The sequence below is a fragment of the Lissotriton helveticus genome, chromosome 6 (assembly GCF_964261635.1).
Source record: "Lissotriton helveticus chromosome 6, aLisHel1.1, whole genome shotgun sequence".
Lineage (NCBI taxonomy): Eukaryota > Metazoa > Chordata > Amphibia > Caudata > Salamandridae > Lissotriton > Lissotriton helveticus.
Window position 1 is genome coordinate 224237690 of NC_136067.1, and position 24795 is coordinate 224262484.

Consider the following 24795-nt stretch of genomic DNA (forward strand, 5'->3'; position numbering starts at 1 on the left):
CACAACCACCTTAGCACCCTTGCCTGCCCCTCCCCCCACCCCAGGACCACTGACTGGAATCGGCTCTCCACAGAAGACACTATCTCTATCATGAACTCCATACACTCCGGATCTCCCATCGACCCCTGCCAGCACCACATCGACAAGCTAGGAAGAGAAGTCATCGCACGCCACCTCACCGAACTCTTTAACACTTCCGTCACTCACCTCTGTTACCGTACCAAACATCTGTAAGCAAGCAGAAGTCAAGCCCCTCCTGAAGATACCCTCTGCCAACCTCAATGAACTCAAGAACTACCGCCCGCTCTTGCTCCTCCCCTTCCCTGCCAAAGTCTTGGAAAAAGCGTTCAACCACCAGCACACGGACCACCTCGAGACCAACAAACTGCACAACCCTTCCCAAGACGGCTTCGGACCAAACCACAGCACCAAGACCGCCCTGATCACAGCAACTGACAACATCAGGTATGATCAAGGCAGAACAGCATCTCTCATCCTCCTTGACCTTTCAGTAGCCTTCCACACCCTCTCCCACCACACTTTGATCACCAGACTCCACAGCTTCGGCATCCAGGGCAACACACTCAACTGGAAGTCTTCCTTCCTCCCCAACCAAACCCAGAGAATCTACTTACCTCCCTTCTCCTCCACACCCAAAAACATCTTATGTCGTGTACCCCAAGGATCCTCTCTCAGCCCCACCCACTTCAACACCTACAGGACACCTCTGGCAGACATTGCCAGCACCCCCGGGTTCAAAATCTCCTACGCTGACAACACCCAGCTCGTACTATCCCTCACAGAGGACGCCAGCCCCACAAGGGGCAACTTTTAACGCACCATGACAAACTTCGCCACCTGGATGAAGACCAACTGCCTCGAGCTAAACTCGGATAAGACAGAATTCATCATCTTCGGAAATAAGCCCTCCATATGGGATGGCACATGGTGGCCCGCCACACTCAGCACCTCACACACCCACACCAGCCAAGCATGCAACCTCTGACTCATCCTCGACTCCCACCTGACCATAAAGCAAAAGATTAACACCGTCTCCTCCTCCTACATGCTTCGCAATATCTTCCAATGGATCCAGGAAGACAGTCACTCAGGATCTCATTGCCACCCGACTCAACTACAGTAACACACTACGCCAGAACCACCAAAAAACTCCTGAACGGCCCTCAGACGATCCAGAACTCAGGGGCACGGCTCTTCCTCGGCCTCCACAGAAGAACCAACATTAACCCCCACCTTCGAGATCTCCACTGGCTGCCCGGCCATGAAAGATGCCTCTTGAAGCTCCTCACTCACGCCTGCAAATCCCTCCACAAGTCCAGACCATTCTACATCAATGACTGCCTAACATTCCACTGACAGACTAGGAATCTCCGCTCCTCCATCCTCGTCTTGGCCCTCCTACCCCGCATTCTTCGAGCCAATGTTGAGAATGCTTCTTCTCCTACCTCGCTGCCAGGAACTGAAACAACCTCCACTTTTGCACCACCCCTTCTCTGAAGGACTTCAGGAAGCAGCTTAAGACCTGGCTCATCGGCAGAGGCTCGCACAGCCCACCAGTGTCTGGAGTCCCTACGGGGTGACAAGCTGCACTGTACAAGACCTTCTGACTGACTGACTGAATGCTGGTCAGATACCTGTCCCAAATGTTCAGAGCTAAAATTACCTCACTCCTTGCAGTTTCTCACAGATGACATAAAAATAGTCAGGGTGTTAAAGGAAGCTTGCCTGATAGAGCAAATTCCAAGCCTATGTAGTAGGATAAAGGTTTTCTATTTACTATTAATTATGAAGATGGAACACCCCATTCCACCCCCTCAGTGAAGCCACTGGCTCCAGGGAAGATCATCAGCAACAACCAACGAAATGGAGCTGTCAGGCACACACTGTTTATGTACTTTATTACGTTAAAGGAATACGGTAAAAGCTGCAGCATTTCCTACAGTTTACTTCACACAACAGCACTGCACATGATTTTGCAAGAAACCAACACCGTTCTTTCCCTAAAAACAAGCCTATGAAAAGGGATAAAAACACACTAGTAATTTTATTTTCTAAGTGCATCTAAACCTGTATACTAAGCTTTTGTTCTGCAAAATACGCTTAAGTAATAATCTGAATACTTTAAATCCCTCAAAAATAGAATTAGAATCAAGTATCACCAATCACCCAAACAAGCAAGTAAATGGTTTCAGATAAATTTCAGTGATCCCTACTGATATCTCACATCAACGTGAAATAGGATTATGGCTTTCCGACTTTACATTTTCACATGTCGTTTTTGATAGCACAAATTAATTCAAGAGTTAAAGGCTTTTGAAGACTCATAAGTCTACTCATTTTCTAATGAAAATGAGCATATGCTAACTCTGTAACAAAGGTTGTGCAATTTCAATGTCATGCCTTCGCACAGTGGGTATCTGGTTGCGCATTAATTGTGTAAAAAGCATCACTAAGAAAACAACCACAATCACACTGCCAAGAAAGACTCCTATAAGATATGCATATGATTCTGGCTTTTCATATTTGGTCGGGTGTACAGGGTCGGCAATAGCAAGCATATCCTTCACATTATTCAGGGATCCATTATTGGGCAGAGCTTGAATGTCCAGGAGATGACACAAAAGAGGATAGACATCTGTGGCATTAATGTTGGACTTCGTCATATTGATCTTGAAAGCTGGGCCATGTGCCAAAAAGATGGAGCGCATATCTGGTTGAGTGTTGTCATAGCCATGGTTGCCAGCTGTACATTAAAAAGAGAAAAACATTTGGAGTTAAAACACAGAAATGGTACACAATGCAATGTCTAGCCAATCATCGAACTTGGACAAAATGACTTTGGCTGCAATATGATTGGATCATTGAACAGTTGTTCTAACAACTAGGTTCTTGATTATTTGAAGTCCCATTGATTGCTGTTTGGATATGCCAATTTAAACAGAATTAAAATATCAAGACGTGAACTGAAGGTGACTGTCATTATAGTTGTCTTTGCATCCACAGACAACAAAATAAGAATAGGTCTGACCTTGCATGAAAGTTAAAAACATGTTGAGAAGACTGAAGAGATTTGACTGTTAATTTTTAACTTGGGATCAAATTTTACTCTGAGATTATTTACACAAGGCTTGGGCTCGGAACTACTGCCCAGAAAATTAGGTCAGGGAATAGTGGATTAAGAGGCATGATCCTTGCTTTTTTTTTTTTTACCAACTCAAAACAGATAAACTGAACAGCATGCCTGGGGAAAAAATGTTTTTCACAGTAATGCTCAACTCAAGAGAATATAACATCTCTCTCTGTAATGGTATGCGATGCATGCCATAGCCTGAGCAACCTCCCTTGATCTTGGCTGAGACACAATTTTTTTGTGCTGTTGGAAAAGTGGTGTACTGAGCATATTAGGTGGTGCAGGTTATGGTGTGCCTTGTGTGTTGCATACCATAATTGGTACAAAAAAAAATTGTCCTTTATTGTACCCAACAGGTGAGGTACAGTGTCTCAAAGAAGACCCAATTAGACAGCAGGGATTGAGTACAGTGTAGCATGATAGGTACACATATTTATAGTCATAGCTTACACCAGTAAATACTTCGCAATAATTGCAGAGTCACTGACCATCAGGCATGTCCATTATTACACAGGCTAATCCTCTACAGCTTAAAGTTTTGTATGTATACCTGTAAGATGACACTACACTCCTCTTTGGCTATGCCATGTAGCTTCCCATGAGGATCTAATCCATTCATGCACACCATGTGGCCATTTTTCACTCAAACCCTCTATCCACTGCTAAGCCATTTTGCGTAGGATACTGAAGATCTCTTGCCAATATGAGGAGATACCAGGGCAGTCCAGGTAAAGTGTAAGAAATCTGCTGTTGAATACTGGTTGTGTTTACAGCTATGATACATATCTAAGCCAATTCCATGAATCATAGCTGGTGTGTATTAGAGTGGGTGCAGAAAGTTATAGCCTAGTAAGAGGTGTCTACTGTTTAAGGAAATTTCTCCCATTTGGAAGCAGCAAAATTGTTAGTTTAATGCCCAAGCTTTTTACTCACCCCCAATTGGCCACTGCCATAAGGTTTAACTTTCTGCCGATAAAGCAAAAGACATATATGAAATAGTTAACCCCTTCTGTGTTCATGACGAGCTCAGCTCGTCATGAGCCACGGTGCTCATGACCAGCTGAGCTCGTTATGACCGCACCCGTTTGATGGAACGCTCGCCCGCTGGGCTGATTCCTCTGCTGTGCTGAGCGTTCCATTAAAACGAGCGCGGTCATGACGAGCTCAGCTCGTCATGAGCACCGGATCGCCGTGGCTCTTGAAGAGCTGAGCTTGTCATAAGCACCGGGGCGCTGTGCGCGCCCCACAGCCCCCCAGCACAGCGGGGGAATCCTGCCAGCAGTGAAGGGGTTAAAGTAGTATCAGGCCTAATTATGAAGTGAGTATGGGCAGTCCGTGAAGGTGGTTCAGCTGAACAAGTTGAGTAGTGGGATTGTTTATTATGTCTTACCCTGTCTAGTTGTGTCATTTTACTCGTCAAGCTGGGTCACCAAAAGAAATGTGCCACTGTTAAAGAGGTCTTTAGTTTTGATAAGGCCCAGTCTTTTCTGTCAGGAACAGACTTTAGGCTTAATTGTCATTGAAGCACATGGATCATCAGGCAGCAGTATTTTCAGCGAGCAGCCCAACAATTTGGCTAGTTTCAGCCAAGCCTATATCTTACATCCTATGGTGCTAAGCAGTCTGGGCAGTTTTAGAATCAATAAACTGAAGTCAGGTGTTTGTGAGGTTTCCCGCGCTCATATAATTTTCTCATATAAGTATGTATGAAAAGAGTTTTAACCTGGAGTGCCTTCAAATGGTGGGAAGAAACACCCTACTCCCCTTAGTACAATCCTGAGATACGGGGTCGGGGTTTCAATTGCCGTGTCATATAGAGTATACTCGATTTACGGATGTCAAGGCATTTATCATGCTTACTTTACAGGGACTACACCCCAAGATCGCTAAGCACATTTTATGCTTGTGGTTTTTCAAACGTATCTGTGGTAGGCAGAGAGGTGCCACCACTGCACATGGAATCAGGCAGTATGTTTTAGTTACTACAGAGCCTTTGACTTCTCATAATAGATAAGTGGCAACTTATATCAGATGAGATTAGACTCCTGTATCCATAAATGTGTACTGGGAACTGAATTTGCACAGGGAGAACTTAATTTCCTACATTGTTAGCATTTATACAACTCAGGGGTGTGGAATTTCATAAAATATCTACTTGTCCATGTGGCAGGTTGCTTCATATATCTAGTTGTCCTGTAACAAAATCCACTTGTCCCTTTGTTGTCATGTAGTACAGCGACAAATTATGGCAGCATCTCATTATTTAAGAGCTCTGATATAGCCTCTCTGATTATGCCAGGACTCATATCATACTAGTGTTTGAATACATGTAATCCCCTTATGTTGCCATGTTCCCACAGATCTACATACTAGAGCTGAAGGTAGTGGTAAGCAATAGTTCCAGGGTTAGAATGCCCTTTTGAGCCAGTGCAAACCTACTAACTTGCATGTTTTAAGGGTTTTCAACAACTCTTCTATAATCCTTTCCTATGCTGAGAAATTTGAAAATTTACCACTTACAATGGCAGACGTAAACCTTCTTCCAGAGTAGGGAAAAAAAGTGGTTGGAGGGAAAGTGAACTTGCAAACACTAAGATTTTCGCATGTGTCAATCTACACATGCATATTTGCTCATGCTAAAATGCTGTTCACAAATATTTTCTTGGAGTACTATTTCTTGTCCTACTACTGTAAATTCTTGGGAATTCATGAAAGCCGTAAAGCTGCACTTAATTTAAGGACATATACCATGGGTGCGCTTTTGAGACTAATTTGGTCTGGCGTTGACCAGGACCATCTGCGTTTATTAAAATTCTGTCTGTCTCTCTCTCTCTCTCTCTTTGTATCAGCTGGATTCACTGTGAGTGACATCATTCTGCTCTTTCACAAGGAGCATATCAGCACACATAGTAGGTTTTGTTCAGTGCCAGTAACTACTGTGGCAGTGTGTGCTTTTTGAGACCAAAACTTTTTTTGCTTTTGCCAATTTTTGTTATAATGGTGAGGGGCCTGGCAGCTCCCACACCAATAAGGTTTTACAAAAACCATGCCAAAACAATTCACACATTGACAAAACTAAAAAGCTGACCACCAATTTCAGACCTTCTAGCTTTGCCAATGCTTATTTATTTGTTTCCCATAATCTTACTGAAACTGCAGTGATGTTCCATTATGATGAATATTTTTGGGAAATGCTAGCATGCATTAACACGTTTAAATGATGCTGCAAAGAAATGGTACCTGAAATTTTACAGTAGTTAAGCGAAATGTTTTCTTTCCTGCTTTCATTTTTTTATGAACATTTTATTTTGAAAACAAAGAATCATCAATGTTGCTTTTGAGTTTCTGCAAATATTTGCATCAAATCAGAGAGCAATCTGGGAGAATTATACATAGCCTCATATTGCTAAATTTTGAACATGTGTGTACGCATTTTTATACTGGAACACTGTCAGTAGAGCAGTTAGAGTTCACAACACTACTTTTGAGCTCTCACCCTAATAATAAAGGCCTTTAATTAATGAACCATAAATACAAGTTGAACAGCATTAACATATGGACAAAAATATTACCTTAACTGAAGACAGTGCCCTTCTCTGATCCATAATGTGGTACGGCAAAATGGCAGCCAAAGGGTTTGTGCTGCAGGGGGTTGGCCCTACTTGTCCCAAGGACAAAATACACATGAAAACTTGTTGCCCTTGACCCCAAACAATATGCCCTGGGCGTCGAGCTATAAGAATTCCACATCCATGCAATTGTTGATAAACAACATCAATTCAAGATAGCAATGCTGAATGAGGCACGAGGAACAGTTGACCTCTGACACAGGTTTATTCACACCAGGCAGGAGGTAGGCTTTTTGGTGAGAACTGAAATATCTTTGTACAATGTATTTCCTTTTTGGTCAATGTTTTAACCTAATCTAGAAACCCATTACCTTATTCTTAGAACTGGAGGTCTCTAGTTGGCTGAGGTAAGTACATTAGTCCAAATAAGGACCCTTGCTTCTAGTCAGGGAAAGGAGGGACACCCTCTTAGATAATCCCTGCTCACCCCCCGTAGTTTGCACAAGCAGCCAGGCTTATCTCCAAGGCAATGTGTAAAGTATTTGCAACCACACTCCCAGTAACACAGTGATAACACCACAAATGGACACCACACTGATATGATAAAAATAGGGGTATCTTCATCAAAAACAATACAATGAGACGAAACAATAGAAATCCAACATATGCGTATTCGTAATATTTCACTTTGCCGGTTATTAGGCTAGCAATCACTTGTATGTTCTTGCGGTATTAATGAGCAGTTCACAATAATCTAATGCTGTCCTAATGCAAAGCTATGCAGTTCGTAATGTAGTAATAAGACAGTCCTTAATGCACGTACCAATGCAGGTCGTAATGCAAGTATAAGGCAGTTCATAATGCAAGAATCAGGTAGTTCGTAATGCAAGGAATAATGCTATACATAAATCTGCGCGGTCAACTCGGGCCCCACTAGGCCCCAACAGCAAAGACAGCCGTCGTAAGCTTAAAGGGGTGGCCCCGGTAGTGCTGGGCAGGTACGGGCTGCTCGGGTACTCAGCGCGTCTTAACGCGGTACAGCAGGAGAGAGATCAGAGCACTCCTGTACTGCTCCTGCACGCCTCCCCATAGCCAGAAAAGGTCCTAGGATGCTTGATTCCGGTGAAGGGAAGACATGGCTTGGCAGTTCGGGACGGACTGTTCCCATGAGGCACAGGGTCAAGACTGATTTGCTTATGGCCTTGTCTGAACTGGGGTGGCTTGGTGAGCAAAATAATGATGGATGAAACCCAGATCTCTGACTGGGGGTGAATGTTTTGCCATTGTGCAACATTCCGCCCATCATCTTGTGTGTTGCTGTTCACCCTATGTGGGAAGGGTATGCCCAGACGTGGGTCCCGTGCTCACTAAGCCACTGGAGTCAAGCTATCCTGCCTGAAGACGGCTGATAGCCAGAAACCGGTCCTAGGATGCTTGATTCCGGTCCAGGGAAGACATGGCTTAGCAGTTAGGGATGGACTGTTCCCATGAGGCACAGTGTCAAGACTGATTTGCATATGGCCATGTCTAAACTGGGGTGGCTTGGTGAGCAAAATAAAGATGGATTAAATACAGATCTGTGACTGGGGGTGAATGCTTTGCCATTGTTCAACATTCCGTCCATCATCTTGTGTGTTTTGACAAACAACAGTGAAGCAGCGTAGACGAAGTTTCACGTTGCTGGGGCAATGCGGTCATGGGGCACCTCGTAAACAGCACCACATACCACACAGCAGTCTCAGGCGTGCAAAAGCACACGCACCAAGCGTCGCTGAGACACGGTTGGAAACTTTGATGTTCCTGAGTTTCCACAACAGGGGCCCAGCTCTCCTCGGGCCCTTGGAGACACGCTACTTCAGGACACAGCACACAGCAAAGTCCTCACAAGCAGGGGGACACAGCACACAGCAAAGTCCCTTGTCCTCTCCTTATTCAAATTAGCAAACTTCAGGCCAGCCCCAGAACACACAGCAAGGGCAGTCCTTCTCTTCAGTCTCTTCAGCTGTTCTTCTTTGCCAGAGATTCCTCTTGATCACAAAGTAGTTTCAATCCTTTTTCAGTCTGGATTTCAGTCTTGAGTTCAGGGGTTTCATCTCTCAAATTTAGACCCCTAAATGCCTTTGAAGTCTTTGTGTCCGGGGGCTCTGAGCCCGGTCCAAACCAGACCTGGGTGTCTTCCTGCCAGTGCACATCCTATTCCTTTGATAGTGAGGGTCTGGGCCGCAGACGCTCAGCAGGAGGTGGAGCCATCCTTTGGTGGCAGCAACACAGCCCTCATCACATCCAGTTGGCTACTCCCCCCCCCCCCCCACACACACACATTAAAGGCAGGCCAGCCTGTTGCCGTCTCACCTACTCTTCCCTGGGGTCAGGACATTCTATGTACCCGGTCACATCCAAACCCAGAATTCAATACACAACCAGGCAGAGGCATGCAGGATGGTTAAGACAAGAAACCAGCCACTTCTAAAAGCGCTGTTTCTAAACACACAATTCAAAAACCATCTTCACAAAAAGATGTGTTATTAAATTCTGAGTTCAGACACATTAAACTCCATCTCTCCATCTTACGCCTATGGGAAGGTATGCTGGAAACATGTGACACAGCATTCCCCATTTTGTCCTATGCAACAGTGAAAAACGAATGTAGGCAGGATCCCCAGGAGCTGCTGTGTACTTTTTCTCTATCCTTGGGTTATGATTCTAGCTCTTACAGGATCTCTAAACACATCTGGTGTGCGTTTAATGACTCCTTTAATCATTGGCACTATTTGCACAGATTTTTGAGAGTGTTCAAAAGTGTCTAGTAAAAAATCTTCCTCTGCCTCATCTGAATGCATGGTGACATTGTGATAGATGGCAGCCCTATTAATTAAGTGTCCATACCCAATATTGTCTTCTGGAGGAGAAGGTTTAGATGGATATATATGTGGCTCAAGAATATCTGGTACATCCTGTGGGTTTGGATACTCCCAGGCTGGTGAACCTGTTGGGTAGGGAAAAGGGTCATCTGGGTCTCTCCCTCCCCCATGTTATACTCATCATCATCAACATCCTGAGGAGGTGTATGTTGTGGAGAATGAGGAGGAGAATTTTGAGGTGAAATGTTTAAAGGAAGAACAGGTGAAGGAGATACAGGAGAAGAAGTGTGTATATGAGATGTGCAGAGTCCTTTTTCTTGACAGGCACTGGAGGTGTAGGTGCTGTATCGGACTTCGTCTTCCTATGTGGTGTGTTGGAAACAAGACCTGTTTCTGGATCAATGTAGATCCTTTTTTGTAAAGGATCTGGTTGGAAAAGCTCCTCTTCTTGAAGCACAGCATTCGGCGCCAATCTTTTCAGTTCCGAACCAGTTTGTTGCTTGTCTTTAGCCTTAGGAGCTGATTTTGAGTCCTTTGGCGTAGATTTTGGCACCGAAGGTATTGTCTTTGGAGCCTAAGCCTGTTTTGTGGACTTGGAAGGATCGGAAGCAGGCTTTGTTTGTTTCGGCATCGAGGGTATTGGCTTCGGAGTGGAAGCTGTTTTCGAAGCATCGGAAACGGGCTTCCTTGTTTTCGGAGCCGCTTTGTCTCTCAGAGTCGACCGTTTCGGAGAGTCTTTCGGAACCGGGACTTCTTCTTGTTTCGGTGCCGAGGGAGCAGGTGGTATCGGCACATGCGGTTTGCTCGGTATGGATCTACCAAAAGGCTTCATTATTTTCTTCGGAGCCGGGCTCGATGGCGGGGCTTTCAAAGTGTTTTTTCGGTCTTGACTGCGCCCGCAGGCAGAGTGTTGACCTTTGCCTTTGATTTTGGTGTTTGGGCTGAGGTAGAGGAAGTGGTACTCACGCGTTGACCCGAAGGTATGGAGTCATCGGAGTCATCTGCCTCGGATACGATCTGGAGATCATCGGAATCTTCCTCCGGGACACATGGACCTTCGTCGAAGATATCCACTGGTTCCAGCGCTGATCTCTGCATGTCGCGTCGACGGGCCCTCCGATCCCGAATGATCTTTTTCGATCAAAAGGATGCACAGGCTGTACAGCTGGATTTGTCATGGTCTGGCGATAAGCACAGGTTACAGACCTTGTGATGGTTAGTGTGTGGAATTTTTTCTCCACACTCGGGGCATCTTTTGAATGGAGTCCTTTTCATGAGGTGTAGGCCTCACGGCGTGGGTAGGCCCAACGGCCCACGCCGACGACCGGAATTTGAGCTGACGAAGTCTAGTCGATGTTTATTGGTATCAAAAGTTGTTTGGTGAAGTTTGAAGACATTTTTACGCGTTGAAGTACTTGAAAAGTAGATTTTGAACCGGAACGGAAAAGTTTCATCCGAACATAGTGGCGGAAAAAAACAATCTAAGGATGGAGCAGATGCCCATGCGCACTATCGTCCAAGGGAGGATTCACCTATCTCGTGACTACAAAGACTTCTTCCAACAACATGCAATATATCCGAGCCCAACACCAGGTGGCGATCTAATGCAAAGTGTAGAATGTGCAGCTCATATGCCTCGAACATGTAGTTTCAACAGAAAATGTACTCTTTGTAAATAACAGTGCGCTAAATCACCAGTGCTCCAAAACGCACCACCAGCTTCATACCACTCTCCTGCTGAATGGGCATAGCATATTTGCCACAGTTGTTTTTTTGTAGGACACTCAGATTTTTCACAGTTCCTATGATTTCAGTGTAAAATTATTAATAGCAGCACCTCCGCTCTAAAAAATGTTCCATTGCAAAAAACACAGTTGATGGACAGAATGTAGAACAATGTCATACATTCACCCCAGTACAACGATCTGGGCCTAAATCCATCGTTTTTTTGCACTCCACACCACCTTGGGTTAGACACTGGCTATATGCAAATCAGCTCTGGCCCTGTGCCTCATGGGAACAGTCCAGTCCGAACTACCAAGCCATGTCTTTCCCAGACCGGAATCAAGCATCCAAGGACCGGTTTCTGGCTATCAGCCTTCATCAGCCTGGATAGCTTGACTCCAGTGGTGTGAAGAGCCTGGGACTCACGTCTGAGCATACCCAGCCCACTCGGGGTGAAAATTGCAAAAAACACAGTTGATGGACAGAATGTAGAACAATGTCATACATTCACCCCAGTACAACGATCTGGGCCTAAATCCATCGTTTTTTTGCACTCCACACCACCCTGGGTTAGACACTGGCTATATGCAAATCAGCTCTGGCCCTGTGCCTCATGGGAACAGTCCAGTCCGAACTACCAAGCCATGTCTTTCCCAGACCGGAATCAAGCATCCAAGGACCGGTTTCTGGCTATCAGCCTTCATCAGCCTGGATAGCTTGACTCCAGTGGTGTGAAGAGCCTGGGACTCACGTCTGAGCATACCCAGCCCACTCGGGGTGAAAATTGCAAAAAACACAGTTGATGGACAGAATGTAGAACAATGTCATACATTCACCCCAGTACAACGATCTGGGCCTAAATCCATCGTTTTTTTGCACTCCACACCACCCTGGGTTAGACACTGGCTATATGCAAATCAGCTCTGGCCCTGTGCCTCATGGGAACAGTCCAGTCCGAACTACCAAGCCATGTCTTTCCCAGACCGGAATCAAGCATCCAAGGACCGGTTTCTGGCTATCAGCCTTCATCAGCCTGGATAGCTTGACTCCAGTGGTGTGAAGAGCCTGGGACTCACGTCTGAGCATACCCAGCCCACTCGGGGTGAAAATTGCAAAAAACACAGTTGATGGACAGAATGTAGAACAATGTCATACATTCACCCCAGTACAACGATCTGGGCCTAAATCCATCGTTTTTTTGCACTCCACACCACCCTGGGTTAGACACTGGCTATATGCAAATCAGCTCTGGCCCTGTGCCTCATGGGAACAGTCCAGTCCGAACTACCAAGCCATGTCTTTCCCAGACCGGAATCAAGCATCCAAGGACCGGTTTCTGGCTATCAGCCTTCATCAGCCTGGATAGCTTGACTCCAGTGGTATGAAGAGCCTGGGACTCACGTCTGAGCATACCCAGCCCACTCGGGGTGAAAATTGCAAAAAACACAGTTGATGGACAGAATGTAGAACAATGTCATACATTCACCCCAGTACAACGATCTGGGCCTAAATCCATCGTTTTTTTGCACTCCACACCACCCTGGGTTAGACACTGGCTATATGCAAATCAGCTCTGGCCCTGTGCCTCATGGAAACAGTCCAGTCCGAACTACCAAGCCATGTCTTTCCCAGACCGGAATCAAGCATCCACACCACTGGAAGCAAGCTAGCCGGGCTGATGAGAGGTGTTACCTCGAAACCGGGCCGGTCCTCGGATGCTTGTTTCCGTTCTGGGAAGGACATGGCTTTTGTAGTTCGGACTGGACTGTTCCCATGGGGCAACAGGGTCAGCGCTGATTTGCATATCGCCATTGTCTAACCCAGGGTGGTGTGGAGTGGAAAAACGATGGATTTGGGCCCAGATCTTTTGACTGGGGTGAATGTGTGACATTGATCCACATTCTGTCCATCATTGTTGTTTTTGCAGTAACCGCTCTAAGTGTACTGGGGATGCTCAGACGTGAGTCCCAGGCACTCCACACCACTGGAAGCAAGCTAGCCGGGCTGATGAGAGGTGTTACCTCAAAACCGGGCCGGTCCTCGGATGCTTGTTTCCGTTCTGGGAAGGACATGGCTTTTGTAGTTCGGACTGGACTGTTCCAATGGGGCAACAGGGTCAGCGCTGATTTGCATATCGCCATTGTCTAACCCAGGGTGGTGTGGAGTGGAAAAACGATGGATTTGGGCCCAGATCTTTTGACTGGGGTGAATGTGTGACATTGATCCACATTCTGTCCATCATTGTTGTTTTTGCAGTAACCGCTCTAAGTGTACTGGGGATGCTCAGACGTGAGTCCCAGGCACTCCACACCACTGGAAGCAAGCTAGCCGGGCTGATGAGAGGTGTTACCTCGAAACCGGGCCGGTCCTCGGATGCTTGTTTCCGTTCTGGGAAGGACATGGCTTTTGTAGTTCGGACTGGACTGTTCCCATGGGGCAACAGGGTCAGCGCTGATTTGCATATCGCCATTGTCTAACCCAGGGTGGTGTGGAGTGGAAAAACGATGGATTTGGGCCCAGATCTTTTGACTGGGGTGAATGTGTGACATTGATCCACATTCTGTCCATCATTGTTGTTTTTGCAGTAACCGCTCTAAGTGTACTGGGGATGCTCAGACGTGAGTCCCAGGCACTCCACACCACTGGAAGCAAGCTAGCCGGGCTGATGAGAGGTGTTACCTCGAAACCGGGCCGGTCCTCGGATGCTTGTTTCCGTTCTGGGAAGGACATGGCTTTTGTAGTTCGGACTGGACTGTTCCCATGGGGCAACAGGGTCAGCGCTGATTTGCATATCGCCATTGTCTAACCCAGGGTGGTGTGGAGTGGAAAAACGATGGATTTGGGCCCAGATCTTTTGACTGGGGTGAATGTGTGACATTGATCTACATTCTGTCCATCATTGTTGTTTTTGCAGTAACCGCTCTAAAAAATGTTCCAGCATTACAGCGTGAACCAATGTGTGTGGTATACATTAGGACAGATCATACAGGGCACTTCTTACTTGCACCTAGCGTGACTGCTAGTCCGTGAGAACTACGGTGGAATGTCACATTTTTTATTTCTTCGATGCAGCATGGGATTGTGGATGGAAGGATGCTACCTTTGTTTTTTGTTGTTGTGGGAATTATTTCCATGTTGTGCATGATGACCACAGAGGTGCAGGTATAGTATTCTTAAACACAGCCAATAGCAGTGCGGTAGATGAAGAGGTGTATGGGAGAGAGTTGCGAAGGATATGGTTTTCAATACACTAGCAGCTTTGAATGGCAGTGTAGGTCTTTTTGTGATGTTTGTTATCATTACAGACCACTTACCTAGTTGCTGTATTGAGTTCTCCATTCTGAGACATTTTGTTTAACCCCTTGTCTGCGGGGCTAATTCCCCCGCTGTGCTGGGGGGCGCACAGCGCCACGGTGCTCATGACGAGCTCAGCTCGTCTACTATTCCATGCATGTTTAGTTGCTGATGGCTGGTTACAGTACTGGGTAGCGACACCACACTTCCCTCGGTCCCACTTTTGTTTAAGATCTAGTGCACTCTTCCCAGAGATACGCCACCAATGGTCTCTCCTAAGTATTATACAACTGTCCGATACACTACATGTCCCAAAGTCTGCTTGAATTCTGGGCGCCTATTGCAGATCTGCGATTCCCATTGACTGAGTCAAAGTGGTCTGTTGATGTTGAATTGTATTTGCCCACTAGATGCAGGCATGCATCAATGTGAAAAATGATGGGAATGAATGAATTTGTTGAAATGCCCTGCAACTCTGATCTGTTGGGATGCACAGTTGTCCGTTGCTCAGCTTCGTATATGCATGACAGGCATATTTGGAATTTTGGCCATACTAATTAAAATAAAAGAGTCCAATTTATATTTTACTCGATTGATTTAAAAAAAAAAAAAATCTCATATGCCATCAGACACAATGAGCCACACCCTTCATTTGCATATTTAGCGCAAAAGAAATTTAAAACAAGCATTGGCATAGCCAATAGGTCTTGCCTTTGGGACCTTTTAAGTGTTTAGCCATGCAACACTTGATGTTGTTGCACCAAGGATATTGTGCTAGATAACTAAACACTTATAAAGTCCCAAAGGCGAGACCTATTGGCTATGCCAATGTTTATTTTATATGTTCTGTCTATAATATGTCGAATTGTGTGTGCTTCATGAGGATAGCCAGTTTCAGAATTAAGTCTGCAACAGAAGTATGCATGATATCTTTTTATTGAGTTTAAGAGCTGAGCCACCAAGAAGCTACCACTCAGCAAAGTCATTCACCATCAGTATAATACGACTTGGACAATTAGACATCTGTAAATTAAAAGAGAACTCATAGATTGAGTGGTACCATATACATTTCAGATTGTAGTAAAGGCGGCGTTGTCTTTAACTGCCAACTATTCCAGCCTAACGCTTCTGCAAAACAAAACTTCAGAAGAGTTAACAACCCATCCCAAATAGGTTAGTGTGTCCACCACAAATAATATCCCAAAAGGCACAGACCACGTACCTATTCAACATCGCTACTCTTACTACAAGAAGGGGAAAAGAAAGTTTAAACAATCATATCAGTCAAATAGGCCCAAGGTTCTTTATCGCAGAGGAAGTGTTGAGTTTGGTGGGCCTCTGATCAACTTGGCATATACAGGTTTCTATTTAGAGTCATACTGTAAAAGAGTGCAAGAGTGCATTCATGTTGCACCACAACCATTACATAGCAAGAATGGACCAGAGTCTTTGGTACCATTGGGGGAGTGAGGGCCAGTCTGCCTTCTTCAAATTACAAGCAATACTTAGCCTGGTAACCCATAAGCACTGGAACATCATATACCACTCATATTTCGCCATGGCCTTCAGTTCTGTGGGTTTTAGGCAGAAGAGCACCATCTTTGGCAACGAAGGAATCAAGTATTCTAATATATCCTTCAGCAGTTTTGATACTCCTTCCCAAAAGAGGGGGATCATCAGAAGTGCCCAACAAACATGGAGTCCCTCATCCAATGCTCTCCAGCCTCTCCAACATTTAGAGGGCGCACTGTGGTACATGTGATAGAGTCCAAGGGCGGTGTGGTGCCAATCATATCACACATCGTAATGCATGTCCCTGCCCAAGATTGATGTGGAGGATGAATGTTTGTCCCTTCCCATTCTTTCCTAGTGTTTAGATATGAGTTGTTTTCCTACAGAGCGTTCCTACTCCTCATTTTGTTTCCACACAGGTAATGTTGTTTGTGGTCCAGGAAGGCCCTGGCTTGGCAGTTTGGGCCGGACTGTTCCCAGGAGGAGCAGGGTCAACACTGATTTGCATATAGCTGGGTCCACTCTGGGGTGGTGTGGTGAGGAAACAAACAATGGATTAAACCCAGATCTTTGAGACTGGGGTGAATGTTTGCATTGTTCAGCATTCCGTCCATCATTTGTTCCTTTTGCTCATGTGAATCTACAGCAATACATGCCAAGAACAGATGCTTATAGGGTAAATAACATAATCCGTTCGATGGCATGTGCGGCTGTAGATACACATGCTCTGCATAGACTGCAAAGCAGTTCCTCCTTAGAAGCACTGACTTCGGAAGTTTGAAACAGGGTCCTTAGCACTGCCTGACCTACATTAGCCTATTGGAGTGCTAAAACATCCACCAAGTAGTGTTTTGTAAACGTATGTGTGGTAGACTATGTAGCTGCCTCACAAATGTCAACTATGTTTCCTAAAAAAGACATAGTCACTTCCTTCATACGACTGGAGTGTGCTCTAGGAATAACAGGTAAAAGTCTTTTGGCTTTAATGTAGCAAGTCCGAATGCATTTAACAATCCATTTGGCTATGCCTGACTTGGATATTGGGTTGCCTTTATGACATGGAGAAAAGGCTACAAAGATTTGCTTTGTTTTTCTGAAAGTTTTAGTTCTGTCAATATAGAACATCTTTTTACCTTTTTCATATATAAGGTATGGAAAACTATTTCTGCTACAGAACAACGGTTGGGGCCTGGGAGAAAGAAGGTAGTTCAATGGATTGATTGAGATGAAACTGAGAGACTACTTTCGGAAGGATTTTGGGATTAGACCGAAGAACTAGTTTGTCCTAATTATATTTGGAAGAAAGGTTCTTCTAAGGTTAGTGCCTCAAGTTCACCAACACGCCTGAGTGAGGTAATGGCAACTAGAAATGCCACTCCCCATGATATTAATTGAAGGGGCAATGAGTGTAGAGGCTCAAAAGGAGGACCATGAGCCTACTAAGTACAATGTTTAAGATTCCAAGAGGGTGCTGGAGGTAGACGAGGTGAAAAGACTTGTTTTAGTCTTTCCATAAATGCTTTGGTGGCTGGGATTTTGAGGAGCGGTAAATGCAGTCTATGGAGATAGGCTGTAATTACAGCAAGATGCAACCTATTGGAAGCATATGCTAAATTGGAGTTTTGCAAATGAAGCAAGCAACAAGTAAGGTCTAGCACTGTGGCTTTGATGGGATTCATTTGTTTTGGTTGGCAAAAGCAAACAAAACTTTTCCGTTAGCAGAAAAGGCTTTAGTTGTGGGGTAGAGTACATGCTTAAGAATGTCCATATATACTGATGGTAAGTTTAAATAACCAAATTCTAAGACCTCAGGAGGCAATTCGCTAGGTTGAGCATCTTGGCGTCTGGGTGTCTGATTTGTCCCCGATCCTCAGTGAGAGGGTCCATCCTGTTGGGGAGCTTCTCATGTGGGACTACTGAGAGATCTAGTAGTGTTGTGAACCATGGCTGACGTGCCCCTGTGAGAACTACAAGGATCATATTGAGAGTGTTTTGCCTGAGTTTCCGAACCAGAAATGGTATGAGAAAGAGAGGTGGAAAAGCGTAAGCAAATTTTCCTGACCAACTCATCCATAGTGCGTTGCCCTTAGATAATGGGTGTGGAAACCTGGAGGCAAAGTTATTGGCTGTGGCGAACACATTTATCTGGGGAATCCCCACTTTTTAAAGTTGGGAAGGAGGTGGAGTTCTCTTTCGTGGGTTTGTTGGTGTATCCTGCTGAAGGAGGTCTGCAAGATTGTTGCCCATCAATGGCAGATACTCCGCCAACAAATGTATGGGATGGTGAACAGCCCAGTTCCATATGGTCTGAGAGAGGCGTGACACCTGAGAAGATCATGCCCCCCTCCTGTTTTTGTAGCTAATAAATGGCTGCCACATTGTCCGTCCAAACTAGGACAACCTTGTGGGGTGGATGAGCAAGGAACACTTTCAGATTTAGGAAAAATTAGTGAAGTTCTAAGTAGGTGATGTGTAGAGATTGATGTTTGGCATCCCACTGACCTTGTATTGTCAAGTCTCTAGATATGCATCCCAACCCATCTCTGAGTTGTCTCTGGTTAGAATGATGTGGGGCACAGTGTCAAGGAAAGGACGCCTTTTCAACAGAGTGTTGGAGTTTCATCATTGCAGAGAACGGTGAGTGGGGTGGTCAATCAACACCAGATCCGAGAGGTGACCCTGTGACTAACATCACTGGCGAGATAGACATTGCTGTAGTGGGGCATGGGCAGCCTTGCATGAGGAACAATGGCAATGCAAGATGGCATATTTCCCAGTAGACGCATGACAGTCTGAACTGTGAGTGTTTTGTTTGGCTGGAATTGAGGGTGAAATGTAGAAAATGTTGTAACTGAGCGGGGGGTAGGCTAGTCCTAGCTGTGTGTTGGGCATTCCTCGTAAGTATTATTGAAGTTGAAGAGGATAAAAGGTGAGATTTGGGGACATTGATGATGAACCCTAACTTGTAGAGCAGATCTACTGTGAACTGTATATGATGTTGATATTGGTGATGGGCGCTGGCTTTAATGAGTTAATCATCCAAGTCTGGAAAAACATGAACATTTTGTTGTTGTAAATGTGCTGCGACAACCGCCAAGCACTTTGTGTACACCCATGGTGCGGCAGTGACTCCAAACGGAAGAACTTTGAATTGGTAGTGTTTTCCTGCTACGACAAACCAGAGGTATTTGCGGTGGGCAGGATGAATGGGTATATAGAAGTAAGAATCCTTTAGGTCCAGAGTGGCCATAAAGTCGCCTTGTTGTAGAAGTGGAATTACATCCTATAGAGTGACCATATGAAAGTGTTCGGACGTAGTAGTTGAGAGATCTGAGGTCTAAGACTGGTCTGAGTGACCCATCCTTTTTTGGAATCAGGAAGTATAGAGAATATACTCCTGTGCCTTGTTGTTAAAGGGGGCTGGTTATATAGCCCCTTTTAGAAGAAGGCCTTTGGCCTCCTGTTTTAGAAGTGTTAGGTGATATCCTGTGAGTGCAAGGTGGGATGTTGGGTGGTGTGATAATAAGTTGCAGTCAGTAGCCATGTTGGATAATGGAACTGTGAGGAGAACTGCGGTCGGAGGCTGAGGCGACTATCGATTGGGAATTTAAAAAGTCTTGAAAAGCACTTTACATACTGACGTTATAAAGAAATTCGGTGGCACCTAGAACATACGAAATGTATCGCTAAATATAACCAAGTAGGAAGTGTGGCGCTTTCTCCAAATTGTACAAGAAGAGTGGGCCTTTCCCATATGAGGAATGTAACAAGCCGGGTCCCTTTTGTCTTTTGTGCAACACATGAAGTAATACATTTCTCCGGCTAGTGACAAGAAGAGTACGAATAAAGTTTCCCTCGCTATCAAGCACACTTAGGGGACAGTGACTAATCAGATTGATGACGTGATAAGGTCAACCCAGTATGACAAGGATTTTCTCTGTGTTCCCATGAAGAGTGAGATAGTCACTACATTGTGACAGATATAGTTTGTATGAAAAAGATTCAAAATCCAGGTCTAGAGATCCCATGTTGAATTGTTTCTGGCGGGTCCTGATGAAGGTGGTCTCCATTGCTGTTCTTCCACCAAAACGCGTTGGCCATTTTCTCCATATTTAGATCAAACGACTATGGTCGCATATTGGACAACAGATACAATGCGACAGGATGATTAGTGTTTGCTCTTGATGTGCTGCATGTTTAGAATGTATGTGTGAGTATGTGTGGTTGTGGCTCTCTACCTGGTTAAGTAGAATTGATCTTGTTTTTAGAATATATGAATTTGTGCAATTCATGTACTGGATATATACTGATGGTCTGAATTTCTTGATATATATCTTCAATGAGTTTTGTGCAATGCATATCTAATAATTTTTTGAACTTAGAAAAAGGATATAAAGAAATGAAAAAATATTTAAAAAATAAAATAAATGAGTAAATCCAAAAAAAAGTGAAGATATGTTTTGTGTATGCCATTATGGTTAGAGGTATTCCCTGTGATAAAAGTATATATAGGTCATGAGGGAGTCCCTTCATTGTCATAGTTTATTTCTTCCCCTCTACTCCCTGACCTGAAGTTAATTTGAGAGGGGGTCCCTATTCTATTCTATTTGGATAATGGCTGATATCCACTGGTCTGTTGTGATGGACTACCAGAGTGTGTGAAATGATTGTAGTCTTCCCCTGGCAGGTGTAGTGCTTTCAGGGGGAAGGATTGGGCAGTCACTATTTGGCAGTGGCGGCTGCTCCACGTGTAGTGGCTCCACAACACCTTTCTCGGTTATTCCCTCAGAACAACCTCTGTAAAAACCTTTAGTATAGGTGGATTCGCCCTGCTTCTGTGGTGTTGGATTTATATCCACCTTTGTAGCCAGGGCGACAAAAGGATTCTCTAAGTGTACCAGTTCGTAAAGCTGCCATCGTTTTAGCGGTATCAGTGTCTTTTTTTTTCTTATCTAAAGTGGTGCCTGCTATGGGCCATACAGATGTTCCCTGTCAAAAGGCAAGTTGCGGACTGCCTGCTGGACCTCCGGTTTAACCCCTTCGGGGCTGATGACGAGCTGGGCTCGTCATGGTGCACACCGGTCGTGCGCTGATGACGAGCCCAGCTCGTCATGAGCCCCACCCTCGGGAGAAGCGCTGGCGCTCCCCCCGAGGGTCTGCGATCTAATTGCCAAGTACGGGGATGGCAGCGGAAGAGTTTCCGCTGCCGCCCCCGCCCCCCCCCAATGGGAATCCCTGACATCATCGCGCGCTGACATCATCAGTGATTCCCAGGCACTCGGGAAGCCATTTGCTTCCTGGCGCGCCAAGGATTCAGGTGGGTTTCTTGTGGCTGGCGGGGGTTTGGGGCCGCAAAGAGGCATCAGGGGAGAGGAAAGAGATTTTCCTCTCCCCTGATGTCTCTTTGCAGGGCTTTTCTGCCTCACGATCGCGCACAGCGTCGCGATCGTGCGGCGGAAATGCCCACCACTAGCACCAGGGATTTAAATTTTGTTTACAGGAAGCGACCCCGGGCAAGGGTCACTTCCAGGGGGCCTGCAAGTATCTTTTCATTTTTCTGCCCCCCCTGGGGGCAAATCGGCCAGTTTTTTCGGCCGTTTTGCCCCCGGGGGGGCAGAAATTCCCCACTAGCACCAGGGTTTATTTTTGTGAGCACATTTTTTATTTTGGAAGCGACCCCTTGGGTAAGGGTCGCTTCCAGGTGGCATTAATTTATGTTTTTGATTTTCTGTCCCCCCTGGGGGCAAATCGGCCCTTTTTTTTGGCTGTTTTGCCCCCAGGGGGGGGGGGGGGGGCAGAAAATCCCCACTAGCACCAGGGAATTGCTAATTTAGTTTTTAGGAAGCGACCCCTTGGGCAAGGGTCGCTTCCAGGCGGCCTGTGAATATCTTTTTGTTTTTCTGCCCCCCCGGGGGCAAATCGGCCCGTTTTTTTGGCCGTTTTTCCCCCAGGGGGGGCAGAAATTACCCACTAGCACCAGGGTTTTTTTTGCGCGCAATGTTTTTATTTTGGAAGCGACCCCGTGGGTACGGGTCGCTTCCTGGTGGCCATAATTTATGTTCTTGATTTTCTGTCTCCCCCTGGGGCAAGGGTCGCTTCCAGGAGGCCTGTGAATATCTTTTCGTTTTTCTGACCCCCCCCTCTGGGGGCAAATAGGCCCTTTTTTTGGCCTTTTCTGCCCCCGGGGCGGGGGGCAGAAAATGCCACTAGGCACACCAGGGATTTTTTTTTTGTAATGGCGGCTACCCCTTGGGCAAGGTTTGCTTCTTAGAGGGAACTTGTTTTAGCGTTGTTTTTCTGCTTCACCCCCACCCCCCTTGGGGCGAATTGGCCCTTTTCTTTTCTGTTTTTTGGCCCACTAGGCCCTAGGAATTGAGTTTTGTAGAGTGTGGAAGTGAGCCCTTGGGCAAGGCTTGCTTCCAATGTTGCTTATATTTTTGGTTGTTTTTTACTGGCCGCCTCCCTTGGTGCTAGTTGGTCTTTTTTTGTTCTTACTGCCCCCGTGTGAGGGGGGTACTGTTAGGACCAAAAGACCGACTGACACCAAAGAGTAAAAAACTTTCAAAAAATTAACCAGTGTCTTGATGGAAACCCTCACCTAATACCAATTGGTCTAAGCCCTATTTGATGGCCCATCTGGGCGAATGTAAATTTGGGGGGCACATTTGTATGTTGTTTTTTTAATTGTTATAAAGTTTGTGAAATGGGGTAGTAATTTTTTTTCTTCTCTATTTTTGTCTTGTTCCAGGCGTTTGCTGTTTGGATTCTTGTAGGTTGCGGTTCTGTTACTGCTGGTTTTGCAGCTTGTGTAGTTGCATGTGCTTGGTAAGTGAATGTATTTTGTACTACTTTCCCTAGATGATTGTCTTTTTGAAAACGGTGTACTTATAGCAGTTTGTGTGGCTCCCCAAGCGTTCCCCTTGATCTTCCGAGTAAAATGATACCTCACTTGTGTGGGTGGGCAAAAGGCCTGTGACTAAGGTGGGGTGCTTAATTTGTCAAACCTAAATACTAAATTTTTTTAAAATGCATTTTTAGCCTGTTCTGCTTTGGGGCACCCACACAAGTGAGGTATCATTTTACTCGGCATAACAAGGGGAACGCTGGGTGGTAGGACATTTCTGCCCGCACGGAGATCCCACGCAAAAAAGTTCAGAAAAGTGTTTTTTTTAACCTAATTTTAAGGTTTGCAATGAATTCTGAGTAGGAAAATATTGGGGGGCCCACGCATGCCATACCTCCTTGGACTCCCCCGGGTGTCTAGTTTTCAGAACTGTTTGGTAGTTTCAAAAGATGGCCACTGAGCCCCGGACCAAAAACTCAGGTGCCCCCCCCCCAAAAATCAAGGTAGTTTTGCTATAGGGTATTTTAAATTCACCACCGTACGATTTGAACCTTTTCCTGTTGCAGCCACTATGCCTACCCACGCAAGTGAGGTACCATTTTTTTCGGAAGACCTGGGGGAACGCTGGGTGGGTGGAAATCTGTTGATCCACGCAGATTCCAGAACTTTCCACCACAGAAATGTGAGGAAAATGTGTTTTTTTTGTCAAATTCTTAGCTTTGCAAGGGATTCTGGGTAACAAAACCTGGTGGTAGGCCGTCGAGTCACCCCATCCTGAATTCCCCTGGGTGTCTAGTTTTCAAAAATGTATAGGTTTGCTAGGTTTCCCTAGGTGCTGGCAGAGCTAGGGCTCAAAAACAAAAGGTAGTCTCTGTGTCCAAAAAGGGCAAGATTTCACTGGGAAATTGAGGTGCGACCACGTGGCGTTTTGCGCTGTTTCATGTCACAGCCACTATGCCTACCCACGCAAGTGAGGTACCATTTTTTTCGGGAGACCTGGGGGAACGCTGGGTGGGTGGAAATTTGTTGATCCACGCAGATTCCAGAACTTTCCACCACAGAAATGTGAGGAAAATGTGTTTTTGTTGTCAAATTCTTAGCTTTGCAAGGGTTTCTGGGTAACAAAACCTGGTGGTAGGCAGTCGAGTCACCCCATCCTGAATTCCCCTGGGTGTCTAGTTTTCAAAAATGTATAGGTTTGCTAGGTTTCCCTAGATGCTGGCAGAGCTAGGGCTCAAAAACAAAAGGTAGTCTCTTTGTCCAAAAAGGGCAAGATTTCACTGGGAAAGTGAGGTGCAACCACGTTGCGTTTTGCACTGTTTCATGTCGCAGCCACTATGCCTACCCACGCAAGTGAGGTACAATTTTTTTCGGGAGACCTGGGGGAACGCTGGGTGGGTGGAAATTTGTTGATCCACGCAGATTCCAGAACTTTCCACCACAGAAATGTGAGGAAAATGTGTTTTTGTTGTCAAATTCTTAGCTTTGCAAGGGATTCTGGGTAACAAAACCTGGTGGTAGGCAGTCGAGTCACCCCATCCTGAATTCCCCTGGGTGTCTAGTTTTCAAAAATGTATAGGTTTGCTAGGTTTCCCTAGGTGCTGGCAGAGCTAGGGCTCAAAAACAAAAGGTAGTCTCTTTGTCCAAAAAGGGCAAGATTTCACTGGGAAATTGAGGTGCGACCACGTTGCGTTTTGCGCAGTTTTATGCCGCAGCCACTATGCCTACCCACGCAAGTGAGGTACCATTTTTTTCGGGAGACCTGGGGGAACGCTGGGTGGGTGGAAATTTGTTGATCCACGTAGATTCCAGAACTTTCCACCACAGAAATGTGAGGAA

At 45.6% G+C, this 24795-nt stretch overlaps 1 protein-coding gene across 2 annotated transcripts in view; it reads right to left on the bottom strand.

Moving 5' to 3' along the window:
* Positions 1 to 1902: 1902 nt before the first annotated feature.
* ENPP5 (ectonucleotide pyrophosphatase/phosphodiesterase family member 5) overlaps positions 1903 to 24795 on the bottom strand; it is a 352202-nt gene continuing 329309 nt past the window's right edge. For both annotated transcript variants that reach the window (XM_078647643.1, XM_078647642.1), the window contains exon 5: positions 1903 to 2764. In XM_078647643.1, coding sequence (XP_078503769.1) covers positions 2382 to 2764 — 383 coding nt within the window. In that variant the 3' untranslated portion in view covers positions 1903 to 2381. The remainder of the gene's footprint in view (positions 2765 to 24795) is intronic.